The sequence below is a fragment of the Bison bison genome, unplaced genomic scaffold (assembly GCF_000754665.1).
Source record: "Bison bison bison isolate TAMUID 2011002044 unplaced genomic scaffold, Bison_UMD1.0 scf7180017864384, whole genome shotgun sequence".
In the NCBI taxonomy this organism is placed as follows: domain Eukaryota; kingdom Metazoa; phylum Chordata; class Mammalia; order Artiodactyla; family Bovidae; genus Bison; species Bison bison.
In genome coordinates, this window is record NW_011494956.1 from 7,904,426 (window position 1) to 7,926,995 (window position 22,570).

General features: G+C 35.2%; 1 protein-coding gene across 1 annotated transcript in view; it reads right to left on the reverse strand.

Moving 5' to 3' along the window:
• Positions 1 to 1,250: 1,250 nt before the first annotated feature.
• The window catches only part of U2SURP (U2 snRNP-associated SURP domain containing), a 53,646-nt gene continuing 32,326 nt past the window's right edge, over positions 1,251 to 22,570 (reverse strand). The window contains exons 21-28 of the mRNA XM_010858142.1: positions 21,829 to 21,985; positions 20,123 to 20,218; positions 19,353 to 19,419; positions 15,363 to 15,522; positions 10,569 to 10,679; positions 7,938 to 8,056; positions 6,532 to 6,708; positions 1,251 to 5,429 (exon numbers count right to left, since the gene is read on the reverse strand). Of these exons, the coding sequence (XP_010856444.1) occupies positions 5,291 to 5,429; positions 6,532 to 6,708; positions 7,938 to 8,056; positions 10,569 to 10,679; positions 15,363 to 15,522; positions 19,353 to 19,419; positions 20,123 to 20,218; positions 21,829 to 21,985 (1,026 nt within the window). The 3' untranslated portion in view covers positions 1,251 to 5,290. The remainder of the gene's footprint in view (positions 5,430 to 6,531; positions 6,709 to 7,937; positions 8,057 to 10,568; positions 10,680 to 15,362; positions 15,523 to 19,352; positions 19,420 to 20,122; positions 20,219 to 21,828; positions 21,986 to 22,570) is intronic.

Sequence of the window (22,570 nt, forward strand, 5' to 3'; positions counted from 1 at the left end):
ACTGAGTATACTAAATGGCAACATTTTAGTTTCCTTTTCACCAGGCAATGAAACTAAAAAAGCATTCGAATAGTCATTTATATTAACAGCTTCAAAATCACACATTTTAAAATGCTAAAATTTGTTTTTATTTATGTTTTGGCCACACTGCACAGCATATAGAACTTAAGTTCCCGCACCAGGGAGTGAACCTGTGCCCCCTCCAATGGAAGTGTGGATTCTTAACCAATGGACCACCAGAAGTCCCTCAAAACTCACATATGCTTTGAAAGTGTATTTTGTACCCCAAATTATGAAGTGAAATCATATCACACATAATCAATCATGTAAAGAGAACATAGCACAAAAAATGTCTAAAAAAGTGGTAGTTGGCATATCTACTTGGTATTACTTTGTTTTCTTTTTTACAGTTTTTACTCGAAATAGAAAATGCTAATGTGCCATTTGGGAAAAAACTTTTCTAATTTTAAAAGCAAACACAGAAACTTTCAAGAAAAAGTAGGCTTGAAAAAAGAACCAACTCACATGCTACCACATGGATGAACCTGAAGGAACACTATGCCAAGAGAAATACGCCAGTCACAAAATGACAAGCTCTGTCTGAGTCTACTTATTTGCAGTATCTGGAGTCGTCAAACTCACAGAAACAGAAAGCAAAATGGTGGTTGCCCAGTGTGGGGAGAAGGGAATTAAGCTGTTTAATACATAGAGCTTTAAGTTTGTAAGATGAAAAGTTCTGAAGACAGGTTATATAACAATGTGAATATACAAACACTACTACACAAAAATGGTTAGGATTTTTTTTGTTTCTTGTGATTTTTGTTATGAGTATTTTATCACAATTTAAAAAATTTAAAGGAACCAGTGAGTTATTTTTAATGTGATGATACTACAGTTATGTCTTATGTCATTTAGAGACTAGTAAGTGGATCATCTGTAGACTGATGGGCACCAGGGAAGCTCATCCTATTATTCCACTTTCATGTATGTTTGAAAACATCCTCAATCAAACAGAACTTTTAAAAAATGGAACCAAAAAGAAAATGAAATTTCCTGATCAAAAAAATTATCTATCATGAAAATATTTTATTATGGTTTAAATATGTAAAAACGTAGAACATTTTAGCTACAACTGATAAATAAGACACATCATTTACTTCACTTGGGAGAAAGCTGCTGAAAACCAGATATGGTTTGCTGGGCTTACGTTAGAAAAGCTGTATGGAGAAAATTACATGAACAGTCTAAAGTTTGCTATGAAAACAATGTATTTTATTAAAGTAATTCAAAGTCAAAAAACAACAACAAAAGGGAAATTCCACAACCTTTGCAACTATATAATCTTTATGTAGAAAAACTATAAAGTGACAGTCTGGAAAGCAGCTCCACAATAAACTGAATCCTTACATCAAGAGTAACTAAAATGATGGAATCAGTTCACCCAAAAGAAATTTAGTTTTGCCATAGAGTATTTCAGCTGAGCTGATTTCAACTGTATTATTCTCAATTCTGAAAAGTTGTCTTTCCTGATATTTCAAATCACCAAAGATACAACATACAAGAGCCTGCTGAAGTCAAAAGAACAAAACACATACTCCAAGCACAATTACATATAAAAATGAATGAGGGCTTTTTATCTACACATCTACAAAACTGTATAAATAACCAATTACACATATGATCTGTGTACACTGAAGCTCCATGAGGTGGTACTGAATAAACACTTGAGGCATAGAATTTTCAACACTGGAACATGGCTCACTCTGGTCAGCAGCGCATTCCCACCTTCTAGTCCAGCATCACAACACTTCCCCTGGGATTTGTATTTGTGTCTTATATAAGTCCTGGGAAGTTGATAACAAATAAAGAAAAATGCCGAAAGGAAAATGAACGAAATATCATCTAAAATCTATTCTAAAACATGCCTGTGAAATATGAACAAACCAAGCATTTCGTGAGTTTTTACAGTCATGTTCCTTTAAACTTACATTAGTGTCTTCATTAGTACCTGCACTGAATTTTCTGTAGCTTTTCCATTAACATATAATAGAAGAGGAAAACAACAAAGAAAAAAAGCTCTTATTTTCTTAGAAAAAAAGTGGTACTATTTATTTTAAAAAACAACCTTCTCTGCTAAAGAAATCACACTATTGTGATTATCAAAATGGGTTAATTACTTTGACAATACAGACTTATTTTATTTTTAATAATCATAAACTATTACCATGGTCATATAATTTTTCAGAACTTATGAACATAATGGAGACAAATATGTACAGAGTATTTCTAATAACCTATATTAGATCATGATTATAACTGTTAAAAATATATTCAAGTACTCAAGAATATTAAAGTTTGGGGGAAAAATGCAAAAGTCGTAAGCATTTCCTCCCTCTTAGATTCTTTAATTGGGATGAAAGTCTCACGGTAAGCCCACAGGAATGGTCTGTAATAAAGAAAAATTAGGTCAGTGTACAGTAATTTCTGCACACTTTAGCAGAAATGGCAAGAACACTTTGAGCCAAATCTAGGCATTCCTTTGGGTCAGGGCTTTTTGTTTTAGTTCTTTCATCTCTAACTTCTCAACAGGTCACAGTTCAGAAGTGCCTATACACCTACTAACAGTAATAAGAAAATACAAAATCAAAGAAAAGATTCATAGACATGATTCTTTTCAACCTTAGGCCTCTCTTTGATAAGAAATAAAGGACCATTTTTTCTCTCTCACCTATTAAAGAGAGCGATTAAATGGTATTAACCTAGTAAGGAATACCTGTTTATGTTGGAGCGGAAGAGTTTAAGCCACGCCCTTTATAAAGAGTAGGTAACAGAGGATTTCCTCCTACATGTAGCTGTTGGGGAGGATAGACATGTCATAGAACTGGAACAGGATACTTCCTATAACTGAACAGCCATGCCTACAAACATTTTCATGAACCTGCAGAAATTCTGCTAATTAAGTGTTCTTTATACAAGAAGCAATGAATACTATGCTTTTATAAAAATATGGTGGAATATCTCCCCCCGTCCCATTCACCAATTTCTGACCATTAAGCTTTCACTGAATCCATAGAGAATTAAACACACTTACTCTGGATATTTTCTCATTAAGTAAAGCTGGAAATTATCTAACAATACCACTTGCAATTCCAGGAAAAAAAAAAAAAATTCAGTACAATCTAATATGAACACTAGCAAGCTTCACAGAATACATATTCTATCAAGCCTACAGAATCCCCATCCATCACCCAAAAGGAAGTCAGTCTTACCCACTGCATAAAATAAAGATGTTTGTTACATATCTAGATGCAGATTAAAAGAATTGCTAAATTCTACTGCAGTAGAGAAAAAAATACAAATAAGCACTCAAAACCGACCTAACAATGTCTTCTCACTCCTGCTTCTCCAGGCTACTTTTTTAAGAGACAGAAAAATAAGCATAACTTGCAATTTGACTGGCAAAATCACTTCCTGACTAATCATTTCTAAGCCTATACTAGATACCAATGATGATGGAATGCCCACAATCACCAGCAACTCTACCTTATTATTATTTCTGCAACAGTAATTATATAAAATTCCATTCTCCCAGGCAGTGAACAAGGGAGAAAAACAGGTTCTTTAAAAATGGCTGTATTTGTAGGTTTTTAGAAACCAGCACCAAATGTTCATGTTTAATTATTCTAAGCAACATTTAGTAATTAACTAAATGCCTATCAATATGGACAAACAAAAGAGTGAATGATAAGGAAATAACTTTCAAGCAATAGTGCATGTTGTTAAGAACCACTAAGTAAAATAATTTGACACATTTCTACAGCTTTTGTAGGTTTGCCCAGTTTGGAAATAACATGCCTCAATGCTCAGTAATATTCCTACCCTTCAAATCATGAGTACAGGTTTTTAATTTTGTGACTAGGCAAGACCAAGTACAACTTGAAAAGATACTTTTAAAAAACAAGCTAACTCAGAACAATCTGTTATTAGAACCATTACTCTATTAAGAAGGGAAAAAACCATCAAATCACTGTAAAAAGTGTCTAAATGAAAAACTGAAAGCAAGGTTCACAAACAGTAGCATCAGTTCAAGTCTACATGACCCTTTATTACATTGTAGCGATATTATGTTCAACATTACATAAGTTTTCTTATGTCTTCCTCACACTGCAATTTATCCCCACTGTACAACAGATTTCAACTCTGAAAATGGTTTAAATCAACTTTTTGCATCTTTAATTTACAAACCATTGGGTGTTATGTTTCATAAAAATTTATATCATTTTAAAATTCTACTTAAAAGCTAAACCTAAAACTAAACCCTTTAAAAACAAAAAACCAATGAAGGTGCTTTAAACAGAACCTTGTAGAAATATTCTGATACCAGTGTTTGAAAGAGAGACTACAGAGGGCTATAAAAGGGCAACCTTCATAAAAAAAATTCTATGGCCAATTACTGTTAAATTCTTTTAAATACATTTTTCTAATGATAGAAAATTAAATCAAAAGATGGAAGTTTAATTTTTCCCCAATAAGTAGTTGTTCAGGACATGGGTTAAGTGTACCGAAATCATATTGCTTCTTTGAAAAAAGAGATTTTAGCCAGGCATACCATTAACAAAAGACCACGCATATCTGCCTACTCTCTTGATCTCTGGGTACTAGTATTACCTAAGGGAACATTACCCAAGAAATTGGTTGGCAAGCCTACCAAATATGAGTCTTGGGTCCCTCAATTTTGACAGTCATCTTAGCAAATACAAAACTTTAGCTACTTGAAGAGTGAAGCTTGTAAAGTGCATTAGGTGTAAGAAACACAACGGAAGTGCTAAACTCACTTAGCAGGATTTTAAGGGACTTGATGTCATCAACAGGGCAAAAAAACAACATTTAATTTTTCTGTTCAGATTTTATTTGAAATCTAATTCAAATTGTCAAAGCTACAAAAGGGGGGAAGACATCTGTATTATTTTTTCTAAGTCACAACATCCTAAAACAAAATACTACTACTGCCAGCAGATCCATTATACACATTTCTGATGAAATTCATTAGCACAATAAAAATTTCATCTTGAGAAACAGCCACAACAAAAGTAATTTATACAATATAAAACAACAACAGGTCTACAGATGCAGTTACTTATGAGTTTACACATGCATTCACAAACAAATAAAAACCCCAGGAATGCTCTTTCATTAGATTTTTTGTTTTTCGTTTTTTTAAAAAAACAGACCATTCAGGCACAAAACAAAATCGCATTTCCAATAAGTGACAGCATCTTAAAAATTTATGTCAGTGTTTGTTTTTCTTTGACTTTTTATGAGACCTGTGTGGAGATCGGGACTGGGATCTGGATTTCTTCCCTGATTTTTTAGGGGATCTAGACCGTGATCGCCTAGATCTTTTAGGTGTCCTTGAACCAGATGGAGATCTGAGGAAACAAACAAAAACAATTTAACCAAAGTACTCACGTGATCAAAACAAATTATCCTTAAATTATCTAAAATGATCTTTAACAGGGCACAAGGAAAGTCACTGAAATAAAAAAGGCTGTAAACTTTCCAGATTTATACTGTGCCTACTGTATGCACACACTCTCACACACACACATTTTGTACTTCCTATGCACCACATCAGTGATCACCGGTAGCAGGCATGGCAAGACAGACTCCCGAGCCCTACCACTGCTCTACTGACTCAAACTCTTGAAATCTGCATTTTAACAGCTCCCCAGATTATATAAGCCAAAGTTCAAAATGGCATCCAACATCATTCACAAAACTTTTGAACGCAGTGGCTTTGCAGCCTATCTTCAGGAAAAGCACCAACTACTGCAATTTCAAGGGAAAGACAGCACTCTGTAAGTGCTATGCATTAAAATTACCAAAACAAATAATTATATAATTTTCATGAATGTATATATATATAATATATGCACAAGTACCATTCAGAAAAAAGAGTTATCTGTTATAGAAAAATTTTACTAAAAAATGGCTACAATAAAAACATTTTAGGATAAAAAGCAGTTTCAGCTCTCAGGAAAACTCTATGAACAAAACACTTCTAAATCACCTTTCTGGAACTTGGAGGAAAAAGGTATAGAACACACTAAATTAAATGCTGAAGAAACAGTCCATGGTATTTATGTCCACAAGTCTACCCAAGAACTTACTAATAAGATTACTGCTGGGTGGGGAGGGAACATGTATTTTTCTTTCAGCCTTGACAAAAACCAAAGACTATTCCATAGAAACTAAAGAACAGAAAGGAAAGAAAAGCAGCTACTCCTACTCCACAGAAAACTGATGCTTAAAATTCCTGGCTGGTCTTTACGTGTTGGAAGCTTTCTTGTGCTTTAGTCATGAGTAGACTGGGGTGGGGAGATGGAAAGGAAGAATCTAAAATGAAAGTATATCTGTTTGGTTTTCTAAAATCCTTTCAAAAATGGCTGCCAAACAAATTATTTTCAAAAGCTGGTGGAATGACAAGGAAACTGGCATTTGAAATATTACAAAAAAATGACTTGTGTTTACCTTTTGGCCTTTTTGCTAACATCTCTAGGAGAATCTTTGTGAGATGACCTGGACCGTGAGCTCTCTTTATGAGATCTTTCTGAACGCTCTGATCGCTCCGATTTTGGTGATGGGGATTTCACTCGTCTACCACTGCTACTGCGAGATGGGCTAGGGGACGTACTGTGTCGCCTTTTCCTATGGAACAAAGCCCCCAAAACATCCCGTAAGTGAGCAAAGGATCAGGTATATCATTTTCCTTCTACTAAATTAGCTTTTAATTCCTATCAGTTTACACTATCTTTATTTTCACTAACCTTATTAATGTTATTTTCTAACAACATTCAAAGCCTTTTTATACTTAGAACAAAAAAGTCTTAAAGATAGGCTGATCGACACAAAAACTGAATTCAACTAAACTGGATTTTTCTCTGCTCTAAGAGAGATTATTGGAACAATGGACAAAATTCCATCAAGGTCTCTGATTAGATAATAGTGGTTTTTTTAATGTTAATTTCTTGCTCTTGAAAATTTTTTCTTTTTGTTCAATCTGGAAACTTTTACTGTGGTTAAGTATGTAAATGGGGCATCATGTAAGCAAGTTATTCTTAAATGATTGGGGTTGAAGGGAGAAAGGAAGAGGAAGAAGAAAATAAAGCAAAAGGAGAAATACTTTTAACACTGCGGGAATGAAGGTGAAAGGTATCTGGAAATTCTTTATAGCATTCTTGTAACTTTTCTAGAACTCGTATATCAAGATAATAATAAATGACAAAAAAGTGATAGATTTACTACTTTACCAATTAGTATAACCATGTGATCTTATAACTATATGAAGAGTGACTAAGTCAAAATTTTTTAATTTGCATTTGCTTGGTTTTTATTAGGAAAATCTCAATTCTAAAGAACTTTCTCTACTAATCAGAGATTTAGGAACTGTGAAAGTAAGAAATAAAAACTACAAGAGAAATGATTTTGATTAGAATGAAGACTTAAAAGTGAGGACCAAGTCCCTACAGCCTAAGTACACAATTTCCCTTAACAAACAGGACTGGGAGACTCAAGTTTACAGGTAGCAGCCTCAGCACAAAAGAAAAGCTTATATTGGAGGTAAGATCTAGCAAGCTGCTTAGTTATTTAAGCCTTAGGTTCGATACCTAATACTGTAACTGAATTCTTGCCCTGAACTAAGGCTAAGGTACCTTATAAACCATGTCAAGGGATGTATGTCCCAGGTAACTAAGCCAAGTGCCAAATGCCCCTTTGCTCAGCTAATTCTGCCTTCTGCAGGCAGAACCCAAACACGTTTATCATACACACAAAAAAACCTTTTCCAATCTGTTGGTTCCAGTGATGAAAATATTACAAAATGAAACACGATTCCAAATCCTAGAGCCAGCATAGGCATTAAATGAGAAATGTTATACCTTTCTTTCCTTGTTGGAGTACATTCATCTTTCTCCTTCTTGTCTTTGGATCGAGATTCCAGTTTTTCTTTATCCTTCTTATCTCTTTCTCGCTCTCTTTCTAATTCCTTCTCTTTCTCCTGTTTTTTTTTTTTTTCAAAGAAATATTTAGTCATTAAAAAACACCAATCTGGTTAATCTCATTTATGTAGTAATATTTTCCCTTCTAGTTAACTATTTATAAAATTACTACTCAAAGTATACCTACTCTTCCGGAAAGCCAGTCATTTCTTCTACTTCTCTACTTATACTGGATTAATAATGATACCAGCAACAGTGGCTGAGTATTTTCTGAATGCCTACCATAGGCCAAGCAATTAATGAACAACTTTCCATATACCACTGCATGTAATTCTTCAAAACATGCCTATGAATAGTATTATCCTTATTCAAAACATGAAAAATGAGCCTTATAAAGGCTCAGTGCCATGCCTAAGGTCCTACAGGAATGAAGTCAGGATCTGAGCCAAAGCTCTAGAGTCAGGGCTCTTAAAGAGTGCTGTCCCTTCACTTAAACAAATTGGAAAAACAATATGATGACCTTTCCATCTCAGACTACAATAAAACTGTCAATAGTGATTCTAATTGCACAGCAAGTTGACTTAATCAAAGGAAAGCACTTATTAAAGTAATATACTAAAAAGGAAAAAGATTTATTCACAATAAATGTCTAGCAAAAAGTCTTAGTATTAATAGTGGGAAACAAGTATCATTCATATTGGAAATTTATAAAAGTACAAATTATAAGTCCTAATATAAAAGTACAAATTGACTACATAATTGCATAAACCAGAAAAATTACTTATTTGCTTATCCCCAACTGCTACAACTGCCACTTCTCACTTAAAATTATGACTGCTATTGATAATTAAGGGAGTGGCTACCAACAATGAACCCACAAAGCCAACTGAGCTCTTCAAAAACAAGAATTAAAAAACAAAACAATTAAATTTCTCTATGATTTGTATGCATCAAGAAAGGTAACCAATACCTGATACAAAGCCCATACCAGATGTTGGCAAATGTTTTCTGTAAAGGGCCAAGTAGTAAATATTTTCTGCTTTGTGGGCTACAGTCTGTCAACTTTATAACCATAGTCCAAAAGCTACTACAGATAATACATATATAATAACTGAAGGGGCATGGCTGTGTTCTAGTAAGTTTATTAACAAAAATGAAATGATGGTTATAGTCTGCTGACCCCTGGCCTATGCCTTCAAAAAAACACATTCTTTCTTCCAATTATAACCATGGAGGGCAAGGAGACTAAAATGGTAATAATGTGGCACCTCAAGGTGCAGTCTTCCATGCAAATCAAACACTTGCCACCATCCCCAAAGGGACTCAACAGGGTTCAGATATATAACATCTTTTTTTTTTTTAATCTCATGTATCTTTTTTCCAAATACAACTACTGAGGACAAATTTACAAAGTGATGTTGAAGAGACCAACTTCCTCTGGTGATCTGCAGGTTACATTTTTCTGATTGATACTTCACAGGAATCAGACTACAGTTTACTTATGATATTTTAAACACTTTAATAATAAAAAATTAATGTTAATTATTATTTAATTCTTTGCGTGTGTGGTGCTAACGGTAAAAAATCTGCCTGCCAATGCAGGACACAAAAGATGCAGGTTCAAACCCTGGGTCAAGAAGATCCCCCCGAGTAAGGCATGGCAACCCACTCCAGTATTTTTGCCTGGAGAATCCCCATGGACAGAGGAGCCTGGTTGGGCTATACTCCATGGGATCACAGAGTCAAACACAGCTGAAGTAACTTAACACACACATACACAATTATCTAATTCACAATCCTGCAAAAACTGGACCATTAACCCAGCTTCACTGAGTAAAAGCAGGTTTCAGTGATGTGCCCAGGCATGCAGAGCAGAGCAGCAGCAGGAGTCCACACGCTGTGCGGCACCACAGCTGCTTTACCACACCACTGCTCCCATCAACGTGAAGAGCTTTGGATGACTCTAAGCTCCCTTCTACTTGTTGCTATTTCTCTCAATCATCCTTTTTTCTAATGACAGTCAAGATGTAGGTAAAAATTAATAACAGTACCAATCAATAAAATTCCTAGGTTCTTTCAACAACTATCCTGTGGGCTTCTTGTGTTAAAATTCCCTGTATATCCCTACATATCTTTTGATGTATAAGAATACAAGGTCCCTCAAAAGCTTAGAATTCACAGATGAGGTATTCTACCCCTTGCTGTTCCTCCTTGGACAAAATGTAAGAGTAGTCCTAACTCCATCTCTGTCTCTGTGCCACTACTTAGGGTTGTTGGTCACAAATGTGACTCTTTCTATTGTACCTTCCAGTTCTGAAAGTACGTCCTTAACAGGATGTTATGCTCCACAAGGATCCAGAATAAAAGAGCATGGTGTTGTTCTGAAACTGTTTTCCAAGCTGAACTAACTATAAAACATCAAATTCCAAAAGTTCCTAATTATTTACCATTATTCAGCATTTATGGATATAATTTGAAATATTCTCTTCCTTAAATACACCAATATATCAATATTATAGGCAGTCAAACAAATAACTGAAAAATGCATAATTGCGTATACTTATTCCTTACTCGCTGAAGAAGTTTATCTCTGTAGTGTTCTACTTGTTCCTGAAAGCTCTGGCCTGCTTTTTTAGGTCTTTTTCCAGATTCCAATTCATCTTGAAACTTCATAACTTTGAGCTGTGAAATAAGACATTTTTAAAATAAATCTTTTTAATCATTATAGCTTCTCAAGCAGTACTTTGCTCCTTTAAAAAAATATTTTCTTCTTTGAAACATGTACAAGAAGGGAAAACAAAAATAGCAACATAAAACATAAAAACATACAGTAACTCACTAGGATTCAGTCAAAACATAACATCAGTGTATATAACTCCCTAATCTGAAGGCCACTTGTGAGACAAGCCCAACTGCAGAATTCAAGTGATCAGGCACAGGCCCATGTGCTCTCTGCACAGCCACACAAGATGACTTGAAAACCAAGACCTGTGCCTCATGCCCTTGAGAACGTAGCTATTCTTTGACATAATGAGAATGAATTTGGTATCTGGTACCCCAACTTACTCCAATACTTTGGCCACCTCGTGCGAAGAGTTGACTCACTGGAAAAGACCCTGCTGCTGGGAGGGACTGGGGACAGGAGGAGAAGGGGATGACAGAGGATGAGACAGCTGGATGGCATCACCGACTGGATGGACATGAGTCTGGGTAAACTCCGGGAGTTGGTGATGGACAGGGAGGCCTGGCGTGCTGCGATTCATAGTGTCACAAAGAGTCAGACACGACTGAGCGACTGAACTGAACTGACCCCAAATTAGAAAGGTAATGTTGTTAAAGGTAAGCGTAACTTCCACCAAGGTAAGACAGTCAGCAGAACACAGGGGATAAACAACTATTAAAACAATCAAAGAGAGCAGCATTCTGGTTATAGCTCATAAAGCTATAGCTTGAAGTAAAATTTCACTCTGTTTACAGGAGAGTCTAATCACTCAGCATCAAGACATCCAGAAAAGGTTAAACCATATTCAAAACGTACTTTTAAAGACACTAAGTATACAGTGATTTAAAAGAAAACAGAAAAATTCCCATTTCCTGTAATTTATTCATATATGAACAAAGTTTTTTGTACAAAAGTATTCACTACAGCATTATTTGCAAAGGAATGTAGACCACCTCCAGTTTATCAAGAGATTGCTAGCTGATTTTACGTGTGTGTGTGTGTGTGTGCACTGTGACTGTGAGTGAACTAAGGGAAGTCAAATATACAGTTAGGCATGAGGATTTAGATGATCCTGGATGGTACCACAGGACTACAGTCCCAAACCTGTAAAATCTTGTTTCACTTTAGGCAGTGAGAGGGAACACACTTATCTGACGCAATTATTACAGATGCAAACTTCTTTACCTATTTCACAGTTATGCCCTGTAAATGGACTAAATGCTACTATTTTACTTGTATTTAAAAAAACAAGACCTCACTTGTTTTAGTTTTTTCCTTCACTACAAATGAGACTTTCCAGCAGACTGGAAACAAGCCATAACTTCCACTCAAAGTGGTATTTTCATCATGTTTTACTTCATGAACATTAAGTTTCCAGATTTTTGCCCCTTTTCTACCTAATTCTACTTCTATTATCAGGATCATTTATAATCAGAGCTTTGAGGTTCTCTTCTCTTTCCTTAAAACTATTAAAAAGTACTTGCATTTTGTGTGTGTGTGTGTGTTAACAACTACATTTAAAAAGATAGTAAGATGTAAGGTAAAAGAGGGTGGGGGCTTGCGGGGGGGCAAGTTTTCAAGTTCATCACTGTGTGAAGCCTCCCATAACTAAAACGGCTGTTCCAGAGAATGTATTTGTGGCAAATCAGTTTAAAAGTTAAGCAAGCAAGAGTCAAACAACCTGAATGTTACTCACGTGAAAGGGATCCCTACAGTACCTTTTGAAAAATCACTATAAAATCCCTAGTTACAGATCCTGCTGATGTGGCCTAACTCAGGCACAAGCACAAGTCCAGGGTGCCCAAGAAAACATGCCACAAAGGTTCCCAACTCAAAAGAGAATAGCCCGTGCAATGGTTTGCTGGCCATCTCAAGTATATCACCTTTCCCTTCAACTATTCACTCCTTCCTCAGGGGTCAGGGCAGAAAAGGGATCTTTCTACTTCAGTAACAAAGAAGACCCTTCACCTGGCTCCCCACCTAGTGTTCCTCTCTTCCAATAACTCCAGCCCAGGCACTGTTCTAAGCAGAAATCTGAAAGATTACAAACTTGCTTCCAGTAAACACTGTATGATCACATGACTGCGTATTTTCTAAGTGCTCTGCAGAAAACATCAATATTTTATAACATAAATCTTTGGTTTTTATTAATTCCATGATAAAAAAGGTTCAGCTATAGACATCTTTGTTACAATACATTTAGGGACGAGAAAGGCTTTTAAAAAGAAAAACTGCTAAGGTGGTAAAGAGTCTGCCTGCCAAACAAGAGATGTGGGTTCAATCCTTGGGTAGGGAAGATCCCCTGGAGGCTACCCACTCCAATACTCCTGCCTGGAGAATTCCATGGACAGAGGAGCCTGGCAGGCTACAGTCCATAGGGTGGCAAAGAGTTGGACGTGCCTGAGCAACTAACACTTCCACTTTTTCACTTTCTTATACACATACTATATATATTGTAGTATATAATAAAACTAATTAGAATTTTATTCTTCATTTAAGGGAGCACCAATAAAAAGGTATTCACTGAATTCTAAATTCAGAAACTGACATTCGAATTTAGGGGCAGAGAAGGGACAGTACATGAATAAAGCTCATGAGCCCTGAGTTCTAGCTCAAACTGGCCACCAGTTGTGGACCCTTACTCCACATGACTAAATCTCAGAGTAAATAAAGGAAAAGAATAGATAATTTTAAAACAAAGCCAAGAGCTACATTTTAAAATCAGATTTTTGGCTCACCATCCAAATCCCCAAAGAGTTAAGTAAATTGTGAGAGGGTGGCCACTATAAGAACAAGAAAGACAATCACTGAGTAGCAAAGAGAAGCCAGATTATCAAAGAGCATATAAAATAGGGGGAAAGAAAAAAATATATATATATACATATACAGGTGTGTTGGTGTATGTACATGCATGTACAGTACATATACATACATATACAGTGTAGAATCATCCAAATTAACCAAAAAGTTAAAATCACATGGCTCTCTTTCAAATCAAGAGAAAAACAGAACACTAAGAATTAGTCTATTTTGGTATTTGTAAGAAGACAGTTCAATTATCAAGAAAATACATTTTTTTTTAATTGACCTCAGTCTTTGTTTCTACTCCAGTACTTCTATCAGGTCAGTGAGGCAGAGTTCAGTAAGACTGGGAGGAGTTCTGAAAGTTAAGAAGGGTCATGAGCAGCTTGAAAAAGGTCCACAGGTGAGTGCATTCACTGAGATAACACATCTTATTTTCCTGAAAATTTTATAAAGAATGTATATATCTCAGGAAAAATAAATCAACTTACTAATTCTGAAAATCCTACTTGTAACTGACATCATACTGATTCTGTGTAAGGCTAAAACAAAATGAATGCTTTCTCTAGTTTTCGGCTTGGTAATAGATATCTGAGAAAGAGGTGGGCAAGAACTTGTACCAGCCCAATAGCAGGTGGCGGAGAAATGCAAACTGGTAATTAATATGGTACGGTATGGTCTTCCCTAGTGGCTCAGTGGTAAAGAATCCACCCACCAATGCAGGAGACATAGGTTCAATGCAGGAGCAACTAAGCCTGTGCACCACAACTATTGAGCCTGTACTCTGAATGCATGTGCTGCAACTACTGAAGCCTGCACGCTGACAGCCTGTGCTGCTTCTCAAAAAGAGAGGCCACGGCAAGGAGAAGCCCGTGCACCACCACTGGACAAAGTCCATGCAGCAACAAAGACCCAGCGCAACGAAAAATACATAAATAAATAAAAATAAAATTACAACATGGAAGGTATTACAAGTTAATAAAGGTAAGCACAGATACACAGTAAGTATATAAAATACTGTTAAATGAATGGACAAAGTGTTACAATTCACTCTCATGTACACTTTTGAGATTAAGGACTGACTGCTACACTATTGCTAACATCTACTGGGAATGTTTCATCATCTGGGGGCAAGAAATAAGAAAGGCTCCCATTACAAAACCCTCCCCTCACTGACATGTCTGAATACCTTTGGAAATTTTTAAAAGACATCACAAAATGGAAGGGCATGGAGACAGAGAAGTCTTGAGAGTTTGGACTCTTCCTTCTTATGGTTAAGCCCCAATGTCTACTCTCTCCCCATCACTTGTGCAGACACTTAAAAATTTTGAGTGATGTATACATAACTTGAATGTGCCAGAAAAGATTTCACGTTTATTACATACTATGTATGCTCTAATATGATGGGTCTCATAAGGTGAGATATAATCTACTACATCAGTATCTGCAGATGGTCTCCTATGTGCTAGGCACTGAAGATATGATCGTCAACAGACAACAGACATGTGAAGGGTCCCTTATCCTCACAGAAATCACAGCCTAGAGGGGAATACAGACATTAAACAAGCAAGCAAGGGAAAAAAACATAAATATACACAACACAATACATGTAAAATCATAACAGACTAATATGGAGAAGTAAGCAAAGCCAGAAGGTTAAGAAAAGGGTACCAAGACAGAAGAGGTGCTTGAACTAAGAGGCCTGAAGGAAGATAGCAGGTATGAAGGTTCCAGACAGAGAGGGAACAGTATGGACCAAGGTGTGATGCTGAGAGAAGCACAGTTTGGTGGAGAAGGTGGAAGAAGGTACAGTGTAGTTTAAACTTCAATGCAATACTAACCTCGATTTCACGGAGTTTAGCTCGTTTTTCCTCACTCATTTCAGAGTACTTAGAGAACTTGGACTCAGTCATTTCTTCTTTGATTGGATTAGAGTACAAATGATGTTCTTCAGATTTGGAACTCTGAGTATCTTCTTCATCTTCACTTTCTTCTTCTTGACTTTGGAAGTAAACAGAACACATTGTATGTCAAGGCAACAAGGAAAATAAAAGTTACATTTTAGAGTCTTGGCCTTTTTGATTTTTCATTGCCTTAGAGCTTAAGTAATGTTAACAAAACTAAGAGGACAATCATCATTAAAACATTCTGTACAAAATAATAGACAATTTTATAAAACTCTTATGTTTCCTCCACAGAAAAAATTTGTGCTTCAACATAATCACGCTTTTAAAAATTGCTTATGTTATTTTTATGCTTTTTTTCTGCCAGAAACCTTTGATGCAGCAGTTAAATGAAATGAATAATCAATCAATGATTTCGTATTCTTTGTAGTTCAGTAATTTTATGATGGTTAACGTTTAAAAAGCCAGATGTTTACCCTTCCTTCAGCAGAGTCTATAAACTAGAAAATACAAGAGTTTCAGTCAGTTTCTATGAAATAATCAACACAGCAGCAAAGGCCTTATCTATTAATAATTAACATATAACCCTAAGAATAAAACAATATATTAATTTTAAATATTAGCACATATTACTTCATGTCATAGTTGATTATGAAAGTTGGATTGGTATGTAAAATTAAAAGAAAATGAAAAACTAACTACCACAGCTAAGGGATACAAGGAAGAAAAATTCTCCTGTCTTCCAGAAGCAATCTAGTGGAAACAGACAAGCAACTATGACAAGCTGCTCATCATGGCCAGAATAGGATTAACAAGTCTTCTTCAATGTTCTTCAAATACAAAAAATGAAGTGACTTTAAAAAAAAGAAAAAAGTCGTATGCTCCAAGACTAGGCTTTGTGAGTGTTAAATTTTAAATCTGAGCAAAACAAGTGTTCCATGTACAAACTAATTCAGAAATGTTTATGTATACTGAAACAAAATTCCTCATAAAAAAATATGGTGATATGAACATGATTACCAGCATACCCTAGAGAATGTTATTTTCTCTTTAGTATTTGAACCCAATAAGCCCTTATATGTTGGTATTTGGATACTAACACTCTACCATGAATAAGGAGTCTTTTAGTATATATTTACAACTATTTGTAACAATATAAAAACAATTATAACCATATTTATTCCAAATAAAATTTTAATTATTTTAGAACCTGATAAGACACACACTGAGAAAATTTTAAGCAAAGTAGATAACAACAAAGAGAGAATATACTGTTTGCCTTTTAATTTCTCATCTGCAGAATACTAATAAAATACTTTCAAACTTTATACTCTCAGAGCGCCACAAATCATTAGTAGCACATATAGGCATAACTCAATACAATACTTAGGTGAGGAAGAAAAACAGAAAAAAGTCAAAATCCAAGATTAAAAAAAAAAACAAAACTTTTCTGAACTAAAATTTACATAATATTTCTTCTTAATTTGTCAGAAACTTGGGAGAAGGAAATGGCAATCCACTCCAGCACTCTTGCCTGGAAAATCCCATGGATGGAGGAGCCTGATAGGCTACAGTCCATGGGGTCACAGAGTTGGACACGACTGAGCAACTTCACTCACTTTTAAACACAGTTCTTAGCTAATTTTTCAGAACACAAGAATTTCTTGTCTTATGGTACAAAATAGTTCTACAAGTGCCTCACGTGCTTTTAAGTGGTTAAACTGTGTGTGTGTGTGTGTGTGTGTAAAAACAGATGTTTACTGAAGGATTATTCTGGAAAGAGCCAGTCAGTAAAGATGCAAAACAGTTAATGAAATTGTGTGACGTATGGAGTGAAGAGTGCTTAACCAATTGTCTGTTATTGACAAACTCAAAAAAATTCAAAACAAATTTTTTTGCAATTCTAAATATTCCTTGATAAACTTCCTTGCACACTTATCTAAATACCTGCTTTCAACCAAGATGAATACAAGCAGATAAACATAGGGACTGACATGAAATAACAACACCCATGATAGTTCAATTAAAAAAAAACAATGTGGGTCACAGAATAGTATGTAAAACATTATATAATTTATGCTTTTAATTTATGCATATTTTTATACAGAGGAAGAATCTAGGGAACTAGAAACTAAATACTAATCATATCACTTAAGACTTTTAAAATGAACTACACTACAGATGATGATTTAAAAAATATACACACTTTACAGTTATCATTTAAATTTTCTAAGGCTTGAGCAATCTGTTCTAAATGGCTTTGACTTTAGCTCTTATTTACCAGTTCTAGGTTCAGGTCTCACACCCAACTTGTCTTTTACTTTTAAAGAAATGGAAATTCAAGACTCTAAACCCATAAAGAATTCATTACAAATGAAATTAAATTACTATTTTGAACTTTTCTGCAAACTACTAGTGATATATACATACATATATTTAAACCAGTCTTCTGCCACAAATACAATAATTACTTGTCAAGAGCAGCTTCTTGGTAAAAAGGTATTTTTGGACTCAGCCACTAGAGAGCAGTAGTGAGGCGCAAGAAAATTTCAAGAAACGGAAAACAGAATTTTAAGTATTTTTTCCCTATTTTTCACTTTCATAAAGTTACTTTTGTTATTAAGACTTATTTGGAACTCTTAGGAAAAGTAAAAAATATATATTATACTCATAGTGATCCGTGCTTCCCTGTATGAATGCATGATTACCATCAATACAAATGCATACACATTTCAAACATTAACATAAATAACAAACTTACTGCAAAAAATTAGTATGCTTAGAAACAATACCACTTGAACAATACTTGAGTTCTGCAAAGGCTTTTCTACCCTTTATTTTCCTTAAATTAATTATTTTATAAGAACAGGTATTCATTTTAAAAAGCAGTGATCCTATCACAGTGAGAGATGTTAACTAATCATGGGATTGCAGACGTAAAGATGAAAACAAGTTGTACTGTTTTCAATTCCTCTACTTCTAAACAGACTCAGTCAGGTATTTCTGACAGCCAACAGCATCTATATTTTACAAATATGTTGTCATAATCATTGCTGACATGTTCTGATCACACTGTTTCTGCAAAGACACCACTGCAGACAAGTTTTCTTCATCATATCAAACTGTTTCCACAAATGCTTATCATATTTCCTTAAATTTAAATGCTAATAATACACATTTATTAGATCCATACAAATGCTCAAATTGTGCTGGGACACAAAGGGACTTTTCCTTTTGTTTACTCTTCCATTTGAAAACAAACAAACAAACAAAACCCCATAAACCTCTGCTTTGTGTTCTTGATGCCTTCTCTTTCCCTATTAAAAAAATAATTAACTTCCTTTGCATTGATTTTAAAAGGTGCCCAGTGTTACCAAAAAAACTACCAACATAAACTTGCAGAATTTGGGAGCAGGAATTCCTATTGCATTCAGTGCTAACCAGCAAAACTGAAAATTATAATAAATTTTCTATATGACGAAGGTAAGTGGTTTTTTCTTTTATTTTTTCTTAGTTCTTCTGGAGTGTGTACATTTAAATAACAAAAAGAATGGTCAGAATGCATTATTTTTCTTAGCAATGAGCATAACCTCCCCATTCACATTTTAAAAATCACCATTTTGTGGAGCCGAAAGAATAAAGATTTAAAACAAACGCAGTTGAGCATTTAGTAACTACAATGTGAGAATGTATAACCTAGCACGGAAAAATAAACTCAAAAGCAAAGTGAAACCAGATGCATCAAAACCAGAAAGTAAAAGCTCTTTACTCACTAGAAAAACAATGAAGAACTAAAAATGATCCTCTTAAAACAAGCTTTTTAAGAGTTAAGTTTTCCTCTTCCCTATTATTCAAGTACATCTCTTAATGAAAAAGAGAGTGTATATGCAATAAGAAACTGAATATATTCTAAACCTAGATTCTTACTTTTGATTTTCTTCTTCTTCTGATTCTTCATGCTGGTCAAATAACTCCCATTTAGAAGTTGTTACAGCTAAATAGAAGGAAAAACAGGATGTAATTCCATAAGGTAAATTAGCATTTTTGCAGCAGCACAGTAGAAGCCTAGCTTTAGAACTGAAAGCTTATATTATAGAAGTTATCTACATTTATCTTTTCTTTGAATAGCCATTTCCATGTACTAAATCTATTTCCTTCCTCACACCTACACTATAATTTTATTCCAATTCAGGAAGTAACAAATAGCGCTGTCCTCCTTGTTTCTGTGTTAGATGCTAAGATTTGTTTCATTAGAACCTACAAAACACTAAATTAACAATTACACTAGGATACATGTCCAAGCAAGTATGAAAGGCAGGTCTAAACTGCATCTAATAAATCAATCACTATAGGAGACACAGTGATTTCGATTTTCTGAAACTGACTTCTAAATTTCCAAATAGGCATCCCACCTACATTTTCTACTGATTGGCTCAACCTGAAAGGTTTTCAATGATTTCTGATTACTCCAAGCATCCAAACTGAAGCATCTAAGAAAACTGTAACAGCAACTACACTGAAAACTTAGCCACTAGAAATATAAAATAGGGTAATACTGGGTCTTAAGGTTATAACATGTTTCAACATGTTATAAAACACAAAAGGAAAACTACACCTACACACACACACACCAATGTTCAGTAAAAGTTTAAGTACTCAATTTTCTAAAGATTTGCATTTACTGTACTTTAACTTACCCTGTGCTTCCAATTCAGATTCATCTACAGCTTCCCATTTTGATGGGGCAACTTTAAATATAGGCTCATTCTTCTTTGAATCTTCAGTTGCATCCACTAAGGAAGAAAAATGAGCCATCAACTCTGACTACTAGAGGATGACTTAAAGAGCTCATGAGTATTCGCTGTATTATTAAAAAGCAAAACTAAATAAGGTCACACACGGACTAATAATGCTAGTGTCAAGAATAACGATTATGACTAATCCAACTCTCTGCATCTGAAGGCTAATTTTTAAATATCAATGGAAGTAAAAATAATATGTATGTGTATATATAAAACACACAACCAGAACATACAGGTGGTTACTTCAAGCAAAGGGAGAAGTTGAGGAAGTAAAAAAAAACCCTTCAGTACCTTTATCTAATTATTTTTTTAAGTATAAAATTCATATTATTCAGTATTTTAACATACAATTCAAATGTACTGAAGAGGTACATTAGGTATACTTAATTCAATAAATGATTTCAGATAGCCAGAAAAACAAAGTATAAGTTAGGAAAACGAATAATAAAAACAGAATTGGAGAAAAGGGAACCCTCTTACACTGTTGGTGGGAATGCAAACTAGTACAGCCATTATGGAGAACAGTGTGGAGATTCCTTAAAAAACTGGAAATAGAACTGCCATATGAACCAGCAATCCCACCGCTGGGCATACACACCAAGGAAACCAGAATTGAAAGAGACACGTGTACCCCAATGTTCATCACAGCACTGTTTATAATAGCCAGGACATGGAAGCAACCTAGATGTCCATCAACAGACGAATGAATAAGAAAGCTGTGGTACATATACATCATGGAGTATTACTCAATCATTAAAAAGAATACATCTGAATCAGTTCTAATGAGGTGGATGAAGCTGGAGCCTATCATACACAGTGAAATAAGCCAGAAAGAAAAACACCAATACAGTATAATAACGCATATATAAGGAATTTAGAAAGATGATAACGATAACTCTGTATAAGAGACAGCAAAAGAGACACAGATATACAGAACAGTCTTTTGGACTCTGTGGGAGAGGGAGAGGGTGGGATGATTTGGGAGAAGGGCATTGAAACATGTATATTATCATATGTGAAATGAATCACCAGTCCAGGTTCGATGCATGATACAGGGTGCTCGGGGCTGGTGCACTGGGATGACCCAGAGGGAGGGGATAGGGAGGAAAGTGGGAGGGGGGTTCAGGATGGGGAACACATGTACACCCATAGCGGATTCATGTCAATGTATAGCAAAACCAATACAATATTGTGAAGTAATTAGCCTAGAATTAAAATAAATAGATTTATATTAAAAAAAAAAAAAACAAACAGAATTGTTAAAACAAAGTACTCGGGATTATGCATACAACTGAACATAAGGTTGTGCCTCTAGTTTCCCAACAATTAAGACAGGAAAAACTTGCTAGTATTTTAAGAGGCTATCTCGCCCCCCAAAAAAAAAAAACAAGTATGACCAGAAAGAATACGCTTTTCTTGGCATACTTAAATGTATTGCTGGGTATGTGAATTCTGAAAAGTCAAAAATAAAAGAAAGAAAAAAGTTAATTGACATCTTACTCAGAAATTATAACCTTCTTAAACATCAGCATGTGCAGAAATGAAGAGATTTGGAAACAAACTTACTAGCTAGATTTAATGACTTTGAAGTCTGAACTTACAAGGCACTCCATCAAGATCATCATCAAGGCTCTTTATAGGGACTCCATCAAGGTCATCAATAGGAGTAGCATCAATAGGAATTCCATCCACATCTTCTAGAGGGGCACCATCCAGCTCTTCCTCAATGGGGGCACCATCAAGGTCATCTGGTACATCCTATAAAAACATGTACTATTGTAATATGGGCTCGATAATGGACAGAAATGATATGGACCTAACAGAAGCAGAAGATATTAAGAAGAGGTGGCAAGAATACACAGAATTGTACAAAAAAGAGCTTCACGACCAAGATAATCACGATGGTATGATCACTCACCTAGAGCCAGACATCCTGGAATGTGAAGTCAAGTGGGCCTTAGAAAGCATCACTGAGAACAAAGCTAGCGGAGGTGATGGAATTCCAGTTGAGCTATTTCAAATCCTGAGAGATGATGCTGTGAAAGTGCTGCACTCAGTATGCCAGCAAATTTGGAAAACTCAGCAGTGGCCACAGGACTGGAAAAGGTCAGTTTTCATTCCAATCCCAAAGAAGGCAATGCCAAAGAATGCTCAAACTACCGCACAATTGCACTCATCTCACACGCTAGTAAAGTAATGCTCAAAATTCTCCAAGCCAGGCTTCAGCAATACGTGAACCGTGAACTTCCAGATGTTCAAGCTGGTTTTAGAAAAGGCAGAGGAACCAGAGATCAAACTGCCAACATCCGCTGGATCATGGAAAAAGGAAAAGAGTTCCAGAAA